Source organism: Silurus meridionalis, chromosome 17 (genome assembly GCF_014805685.1).
Source record: "Silurus meridionalis isolate SWU-2019-XX chromosome 17, ASM1480568v1, whole genome shotgun sequence".
Taxonomy (NCBI): domain Eukaryota; kingdom Metazoa; phylum Chordata; class Actinopteri; order Siluriformes; family Siluridae; genus Silurus; species Silurus meridionalis.
Window position 1 is genome coordinate 268,101 of NC_060900.1, and position 10,000 is coordinate 278,100.

The following is a 10,000-nucleotide window of genomic DNA, read 5'->3' on the forward strand; positions in this document are numbered from 1 at the left end:
TAAAGTATGAGGAAGGTGGAGGAGGAGGAGGAGTCGACTCGTCTCAGTGTAGAGACGACACACTGCACTTCAGAGACATCGGTACACACATCCTGCTCAAATATGTCCGAGTGTGTGAGGGGCCGCTACAGGGACAGGGCTGGAACACAGAGAACGCCAAGGAGATCCTCAACATCCTGCAATAAACACACACACACACACACACACACACACACACACACACACACACAGTGCGCTTATTTCTGTAAAATATTAGAATTTTGTTTAAACAAAAAAATTCCCATAAAGCAGTTCTAATTTATACAAGTTATTTATTTAATTGTAATGGAGTTTTTTATGTTCTGATGGAAGCATATTAAAACACACACACACACACACACACACACACACACACACACACTCGGCCACTGACAGTGTTAATGTTCAGTATTTATTTGGAGCGTGTGTGTTGTTCGGGCTCCTGCGGCTCAGTGTGGACTCTGTAATGTTGATATTTTGATATTTTTGTGCATTTTGAAAGTTTTCCCTTTTTTTCCTGCCTTGTTTCTTTTGCACTTTTATTCAGCACTTCTGTTTACACTCGAATAAATTTTTGTTTAAAAAAGTGTTTATTACTGAATTTTACCAAAGACCTGTGTATTTATTCCCGTTTATTTATTTACATATTTGTCATATAAATATTTCTCTGTCTCACACCTCTGTTCTCTCACTTCCCAAATCAAATGTTGTCTCACACACATTTATACAGAGTACAGCATGTAGTGAAACACCTTTTACACCTGTCCAGTACTGATGAAATGTAAATAGAATATAATAAATAATGTAAAGTGTAAACTGTGAACAATAATATCTTCATATTATAATAATGTTCAGTACAGTACACGTTAGTCAGAGTGTATGGGGGCGGTGGTTTCCATGGTAACCCGTTATCACGAATTCATGATCCAGGTTTTGTTTTTGTTTTATAATCTGAACATGACTCCTCCCTCTAGGAACACGTGACCCATCACATCCCAGCCAATAAGCGCTCGCGCTCTCTTCCAGCGGCATTCCAGCTAATTAGCATAGCTTAGCTATAGTGAATGAATCTCTTTGTGCACTCACAGTGCAGAGTGTCAGAGTCTGATCCACTGTCTGATCCTCTCCCGAGTCTGACTCCGGGTCGCATATCACACCGGGCACTTTACACACGGAACTGAGTGAATCACACTCAAACGATAAAACCCACTTCCGGCATCAATGTGACGTCACCATTAATGCAGTCTGAGACTACGTAGTATAGTGGGGCCACTTCCGGTAAAGTGAGAAACCGGAAGTAGGGCAAAGTGTAGAACTCAGTCAGAAGAAGATCTACCACCAGGTCTGCTTTATAATGTGTGTGTGTGTGTGTGTGTGTAACATTTATATATAGAGTGTGTGATGTGTATATATATATATATATATATATAGTGTGAGGTGTGTGTGTGTGTGTGTATAAACTCCTGTATGAATGTGACACAGGTGAGATGTTGAGTCCAGCTGCAGTGTTGAGAAGTTTAAGGAACATCAGCCTGTTCTCTGACTCCAGGAGCAGGAAGAGTGAAAGTTCAGCTCAGGAGCTCAGTCATCAGGATTCTCTTCTCCTTCACCTACCTGTGAGTCTCTCTCTCTCTCTCTCTCTCTCTCTCTCTCTCTCTCTCTCTCTCTCTCTCTCTCTCTCTCTCTCTCTCTCTCTCCCCCTCTCTCTCCCCCTCTCTCTCTCTCTCCCCCTCTCTCTCTCTCTCCCCCTCTCTCTCTCTCTCTCTCTCTCCCCCTCTCTCTCTCTCTCTCACACACACACACACAGAAGGAAGATGATAGTGATGATGATCAATGGAGAAGGAGGAAGTTCACTGTGTATGAGGAACCAAACGTGTGTGTGTGTGTGTGTGTGTGTGTGTGTGTGTGTGTTTGTTTGTTGAACAGGTGGATCTTCAGTTCCTGATCCTAACCTTCCTGTCCCCTCGGGACCTGTGTAGACTGGGAGCGACCTGTCAGTACTGGAGCTCCATGGTTCGTGACCCACTGATCTGGAGATACTTTCTGATTCAAGGTGCGGCAAGCTGGAGCTCGGTGGATCATCTCCACTCCCACACTGCACTACCTCACTGAACCTGCAGGGGAGACAACCACAACCTGGACTTTATGGCAGAGTGAGAAAGAGCCTGCAGTACACACCTCACACTCATATATATATATATATATATATATATATATACACACACACACACACACCTCACACTATATATATATATATATATATATATATATATATATATATATATATATATACACACACACACACACACACCTCACACTATATATATATATATATATATATATATATATATATATATATATATACACACACACACACACACACACACACACACACACACCTCACACTCATACACACGCTTACAAATTGTACAATATTTTCTCTCTCTCCCTCTGTCCTGTAGATATCTGCGTTGTTGTCCTGAGTGTCGTTCTCCTCAGCGTTTCACTCCTCCGTCTGCTCTGTCGTTTTTCCTGCACTCCCTGGTGTCAGATACAGAGCCGAGGTTCTCCATGTTTGGTTGTGGGTTGGAGCAGCTCAGCGTCTCCCTCATGACCGTCATGTTGAACTCTCCTAACGTCCTGGGTGTAGCAGGAACTCCACAACGCCAGATCAACAGTACACACACACACACACACACACACATGCACACACTTATATAGACACACACTCATATAGACACCAACACACCCATACACATACACACGCACATACACAAATGTTATTTATATTATTTATATTATGCTGCACTCCTGCTAAACGTCTGTGTGTGTGTGTGTGTGTGTGTGTGTGTGTGTGTGTGTGTGTGTGTATTAGGTATTGGATCAGGGATCAGTTTTGTTTATGACGGCCAACACAAATTCAACATCATCACCTTATATTCAACTAACAGGTACAGACACACACACACACACACACACACACACACACACACACACACACACACACACACAGCCATTATGTAATCTCACCTGTTAAAGGAGTGTCTGTGTCTGTGTCTGTGTATGTACAGTGGAACCCGGTTATGTCGAGGGTCTAGGGGGACACCAAAAAGCGTGGAGATAACCGATGATCGAGATAAACGAAAACCAAAATGGCGGCAATATATTAACGTGCTTGAAATGTCTTTATGTACATGATGTGCGTTAATAAATGAGAATGTACATGCACGTGTTTTTGGAGGGTTTTTTTCACAACAGCGTTGTTGTGATTTGTTTGATTGGTCATGCGGATCGAGAAAACCTGTAATAAGGAGCCGGAAGCAGAAGTAAACACAAACAGAGTTTATTGAGACTCAGGAGAGAATCCACCAGTACTTGTAGTGAAGCAGTAATATCCAGTGCTGCGCTCCGGGAGCGCCGTCCACCAAGTTCTGAGAAAGCAGAGACAGTTGGTGTAGAGAATCCATGGATCCGCGCTATGGAAAGTGCAGCGCTGGGCAGCAACGGATAAACGTGGTGCAGACAGCGTGAAGATGTAAAACAGCAGGATCGGGGGAATCCGGGGGAGCGTAGAGAGAATGCGGAGTACGAGAAGAAGGGTACGTAGCGGGATACGTATACGCAATTACACAGACCGCCATGAACCAACACATACCATCATGCACAAACAATAACGGACCGCGAGTGTGTGGAGGGGAGGGGCTTAAATAGGAGATGGGATGAGTGAGTGAATGAGAGTCAGGTGTGTGTGTTCAGCAGGACTGCGACGAGCTCGCCCACGCGGGAGAAGAAGCAGGGTGCTCCGGGGAACGCCGCCACCGAAGTGGGCGTGGCAGGGGGATTCCCGACATACCCGACGTTAAGTGGCAAATTTGCCCCCCTTGTGCTCGAGATATTAGGGTTCGGCGACATAAAAGAATCAACATAACCGATTAAAAAATGCTGAGACAAAGCGAGAATTTTCAAAAACGTCGACTTAATAGTGTTGGTGAGTTCACCGAGGTCCAGATAAGTGGGTTCCACTGTATATATGTTTGTATGTGTGTATATATGTGTGTGTGTGTGTGTGTGTGTGTGTGTGTGTGTGTGTGTGTGTGTGTGTGTGTAGTGCAGAGAGAGAGCGTGCACGTGTGGAAAGGTTGAGAGTGAATAGTAAGATATTCATACAGGACAATGAGGATGATGATGATGATGATGGTGCAGGGAGGCGGAGTTACAGCGTGGCTCCTCAGTTTCAGGAAGTGTTCCGCTCCGTTAACGGTTTTATTTACGTAGCCAACGCCGAGACGATGCCAGAGACGGGTCAGACCTCCACTGAACACGCACACACACACACACACACACACACACACACACACACAGACTTTTGTTTTATTTATTAGCAGTTAAAACTAATGATTCAATATAAGATTTATTATAATTATTTGACCGTTTATCTGACCTATTTCAGCTCTCCTCTTACTCCTGCTTTTACAGACAACTAATCACCACGTTCTGACCAATCTGTGCGTGTGTGTGTGTGTGCATGTGTGCGTGTGTGTGTGTGTGTGTGTGTTAGCTGTAAGAGAGGATGAGTTTGCTCAGATCAGTGCTGTGCTGCAGCCTGAGTTTGGTCCTTCATCTCGTCCTCTACTCGTTCTCTCCTGTGTGTCCCGAGATGGAGAGAGTCAGAGAACGAGTGCAAGTGTTTCTGTCGCTCATCAATTAAAACTCAACCTGCTGCCCAACCCCTGGATGGTAACACACACACACACACACACACACACACACACACACACACACTAATATATATATATATATATAATATACTGTATACACACACAAACACACACACACACACTGGTATTGTATGAGGAAGTCTGGTGTGTCAGAGAAGTATGTGAGGGTGGTGCAGGACATGTATGAGGACAGTGTGACAGCAGTGAAGTGTGCAGTAGGAACGACAGACTGGTTCAAGGTGGAGGTTGGACTGCATCAAGGATCGGCTCTGAGCCCTTTCCTGTTTGCAGTGGTGATGGACAGGTTGAAGGACGAGGTCAGACAGGAGTCTCTGTGGACTATGATGTTTGCGGATGATATTGTGATTTGTGGTGAGAGTAGTGAGCAGGTGGAGAAGATCCTGGAGAGGTGGAGGTACACGCTGGAGAGAAGGGGAATGAAAGTCAGTAGGAGTAAGACAGAGTACATGTGTGTGAATGAGAGGGAGGGCAGTGGAGGGGTGCGGTTGCAGGGAGAAGAGGTGGAGAAGGTGGAGGAGTTCAGGTACCTGGGGTCAACAGTGTAAACTAATGGAGAGTGTGTTAGAGAAGTGAAGAAAAGAGTGCAGGCAGGGTGGAGTGGGTGGAGAAGAGTGATAGCAGGAGTGATTTGTGATAGAAGAGTATCTGCAAGAATGACAGGGAAAGTTTATAGACTGTGGTGAGACCTGAGATGTTGTATGGATTAGAGACAGTGGCATTGAGTAAAAGACAGGAGGTGGAGCTGGAGGTAGCAGAGCTGAAGATGTTGAGATGTTCGTTGGGAGTGACGACGATGGACAGGATTAGAAATGAGTTTATTAGAGGGACAGCGCATGTAGGACGTTTTGGAGACAAGGTGAGGGAGGTGAGATTGAGATGTTTTGGACATGTTCAGAGAAGGGACATGGGGTATATCAGTAGGAGAATGCTGAGGATGGAGACACCAGGAAGGAGGAAAAGAGGAAGACCAAGGAGGAGGTTTATGGATGTGGTGAGGGAAGACATGCAGGTAGTTGGTGTGAAAGAAGCAGATGTAGAGGACAGAGGGGTATGGAGATGAATGAACTGTGGAGACCCCTAATGGGAGAAGCTGAAAGAAAAAGAAGAAGAAGACTGTATGCACACACATTATATATACATAATATATAATATATATTTACACATGTGTGTGTATACAGTGTCTATGTAATGTGTGTATGTATGTGCAGGACTTTATGCCCTGTGTTTTATTGTGTATAATGCTGAGTGTGTGTGTGTGTGTGTGTGTGTGTAGGTACAGGACGTGGTAGCTGAGTCTCTCTCAGGTCTGTTGGAGGGGATATGTTGGTTACTCAAACACTCAGGACTCAGAGTTTAAATGATTTGTCGTTATATTTTTATATATAAAAGCTTTATCTTTATATCAGTTGAGATTTTCGTCACTGTGAGTGGAATTGAACCGTTGAGCTGTTCAGGTCTGATGATGTACCTGTTGATGTTTGATGTTCCTCAGGTCTACACCTGTGTGAACACCTTGTGTGTGTACAAAAGTCCTAAAAGGCCACACATGATATTTTTTCTTTTCTTTTTTTCCATTATCACAAGTTTTTTTTCTCGCCATAACGTTGTTTCCTTTTCTTTCCATTGTGTATTCGGCATAAGAAAATGTTTCAGAGGAAGCTGTCAGATCTGTAACTTTACCGTACACAGTGAAATAAAACAACGTTCCTTCAGAACCCTGGTGCTACATAGAGAACATAGAGCTACATAACAGAACACGGAGTTAAGGACTGTAAGTGTCCTCACCGACCCTGAACATGGAGTTAAATTCATCACCAGCTGACGTGAGGGAGCAGGACGTCTGCATGGTTCTATCCATGTTTTTCTGCCTTTTTCCATTTATACCAAACATCCATCAGTTCCTCTAAACAATCTGTTGTTGAAGCTTTAAATACGTTTGTTTTATTTGCATCAACTGATTTATTTTTGTACAGATGAATAGATCATTATGTTGATTTCATATTAAAACAAGTTCTTTGACTCGTACTTTGCTTCTTTTCCTTCAGGTGACAAAATACATTTTTAGTTTTTAAGTAAACAGTTATTTAAAACCAAATATGTACAAATACAACCTGCTCATCAGAGATAAACACACCCCTTCACCTTCACTCTTCAGTTCCGTAAAGCTGCTCTGAGACGAGGTGAAAAGTGCAATAGAAATAAACTTCACTTGACTGTTTCTTCTCATTGTGCCGCTTTTTTAGTCCACTGGTGGATCATCTCCTGTCTCTCTCACACCACAGACGTAGACTAGGTTCTGAAGCTCACAGTGAGCAGGCAGGAGGCAGTAAGAAGTCTGGGGTTAACGTGGATGAGACAGAGGGAGTCAGTGATGAGAACAGAGACGTTCCTGATCATCATCATCATCTTTTCTCTGCTTGTTTTCTACATGGTGGATCTTCAGCCTGGACACATTCATTAGAGAACAACATTTGAAATGTTTTAAATTAATATATTAATTAAGGCTGTCAAAATGCAAATTCATTTAATTTTTTTATTAACAAGTGATTAATGCAGCATGTGTTTCTGTTTGACCATTTTTTTTATGAAAACATAAATAAATAAACAAGGTGAAATTAAAACCTTCAGTGCAAAGACCTTTTTTTATTCAGATAAAAATAAATTAATAAATAAAAAAAAACAGAAAAAATACTTGTGGCAAGTTTTAAATCAAACACCGAAATCCACCACGAAGCGAACAATAAACCCTCCGGGGGTCCACAAACGCACCGGCTCGTTTTGTGCCATTTTCTCCTCGTAACAAGGAAACAAACATAAATTACTGACTTTTTTGATTGTACAAATACAAGCAATACATCATGTGAATCTGTAAAAGGATCACTTTTATTTGTACACACTCATAATAACAACAAAACATTGTGCTTTTGTAAATTACAGAAAACAGACAGGGGGCGCTCTCTGCTGTCTCTGTCATCTCTCTTCACAAACACACAAATAAAACAACCAAATCAATTTACATTTCATTCAAATTCTGTAAAATCCATATGAACGTTAGAAGAGGTGCAGTTTCTCCGGTGTCACCTCATTAACCATCCGTGTGGAAACATAGCAAAAGATCCGTTTGGTGTCCTGATGATTTTTATAATTTAAAATACCATCATTACTTCAAAACTTTTACAAGAATATTTACTCTTCATCTCTGTGTTGAGTTCAGTTTCACTAATAATAAACCTACATTTACATAAAGCATCAATATTTCTCCATGCGCATGTTGATTAGAGAATTTAAAACTTGAAAAGTAGGAATTTAAGGTACATTTCGAATAGTGTGATTAAATATTTTGACAGATATCGATTGACAACCCTAATATTAAGATGACGTGAGGTTCAGTTACCAGCGTGACACTAAAACAGACACGTCAGAGCCCAAACTTCTTTCCTTTAACTTGAGTGAAAAAGTGCAGTCAAAACTTCAACTTTTACCAGAATATTTTTTAAGCATGAATATCTGCACTTCTACATAAGTGAAGGCTGTGTGGACTTTTGCCACGTCTGCAGGAGGTTTATGGAGACAGAGAAGTGTGTGTACCTCGGTGCAGTTTCCTGCAGCCTTACAACCTGGTCATTATTACTATGGCTAATTAAAGCACGCTGTCGGGTTGTGTGACTGTGTGAAGCTGCAGGGGGAAGTTGTGTTAGCATGTAACATGTTAGTGTGTACTATGTTGTGTTAGTGTATTGTGCTGAAACAGTTCTGAGTAGTGTGTTTGTGCTTGTTGCAAAGGATCAGAGTGTGTTATTCACTTAGACTCTTAATACACACGTAACTCCGGATACAACAACAGAACAATTTCATGTGTGTAATTTTATTTAACACACCATAAATGTGTGTGTGTGTGTGTGTGTGTGTGTGTGTGTGTGTGTGTATAGGACTCCATGTCAGTAGAGAAACTTCCTCAAGGATCTGCTTTCTTAGGTGTGCAGGTTGTGTAGTTTTTCAAAACACTCCTGAGTGTGTGTTTTATTACACATAACACACACACACACACACACACTCTTACACACTCATATACACAAACACACTAAAACTCACACACTCACGCACTGACACACACACACACACACACACACACACACACACACACACACACACACACATTTATTTGAATTCCATTAAGATTGGTCCTGCAGCGATCAGTAACTCACTATAATCCAATCACTCTGTTTCATTTCTCTGTAGCGAGCAGGTCAACACCAGGACATCACAGTAACACACTACACACACATACACACTACACATTCTACACACTCTATACACACAATACACAATACACACACAATACATTATGCACTGCACACACTCTACACACACTACACACATACAAAATACATACACACAAATTACACACACTGCACAATACACACGGCATACATACACATACTATGCACTACACACACTGCACACTCTACATTCTACACACAATACACAAACTCTAGACACGTTCAAATTACACACACAGAAATTACACACTATAAGCACATACACACACTATACACTATGCACTACACACACTACCCACTCTATACATACAATACAAACTACACACAAACATACACACACTCTACATTCTACACAATCCACCCAGTATACACACTCTATACATGTTTTACACACACAGACACTACACACACTGCACACTCTACACATTACACACATACACACACACACTACACACATTCTACACATACTAAACAAACACAATACACACACTACAAACACTACACACTATGCATTTACCCACACTCTACACACTCTATGCATTCTACACATACTACACAGTCTACACATTCTACACACTCTATACACACAAACACTCTACACACATGCTACACTCTACACACATACAAATTACACACTACACACACACTACACACACATTCAAATTACACACACTACACATTTTACAGACACTATACACACACACACACACACATACACACTATACACTATGTACTACACACACACACACACACACACACACACATACACAATACAAACTACACACACTACAGTCTACACACACTACACATTACACACAACACACACTACACATTCTACACACTCTACACACAATACATACAACAAACACACTACACTTCATACACACTCTACACACATTCTACATACTCTACTCACACACTACACAATGCACTCTACACATTCTACACACATTCTACACATTC

The 10,000-nt window shown here is 41.8% G+C and overlaps 2 protein-coding genes across 2 annotated transcripts in view; both read left to right on the forward strand.

Moving 5' to 3' along the window:
- rimoc1 (rab7a interacting mon1-ccz1 complex subunit 1) overlaps positions 1-657 on the forward strand; it is a 7,809-nt gene extending 7,152 nt beyond the window's left edge. The window contains exon 6 of the mRNA XM_046871815.1: positions 1-657. This exon is cut by the window's left edge and continues 64 nt beyond it. Within this exon, the coding sequence (XP_046727771.1) occupies positions 1-185 (185 nt within the window). The 3' untranslated portion in view covers positions 186-657.
- A 1,376-nt stretch (positions 658-2,033) lies between these two features.
- Positions 2,034-6,782, forward strand: fbxo4 (F-box protein 4). The gene is made up of 6 exons (XM_046871816.1): positions 2,034-2,171; positions 2,481-2,695; positions 2,894-2,969; positions 4,127-4,320; positions 4,577-4,755; positions 6,031-6,782. The coding sequence occupies exons 1-6, from the start codon at positions 2,164-2,166 to the stop codon at positions 6,112-6,114; spliced, it is 756 nt and encodes a 251-aa protein (XP_046727772.1). The 5' UTR covers positions 2,034-2,163; the 3' UTR covers positions 6,115-6,782.
- The last annotated feature ends 3,218 nt before the right edge of the window (positions 6,783-10,000 follow it).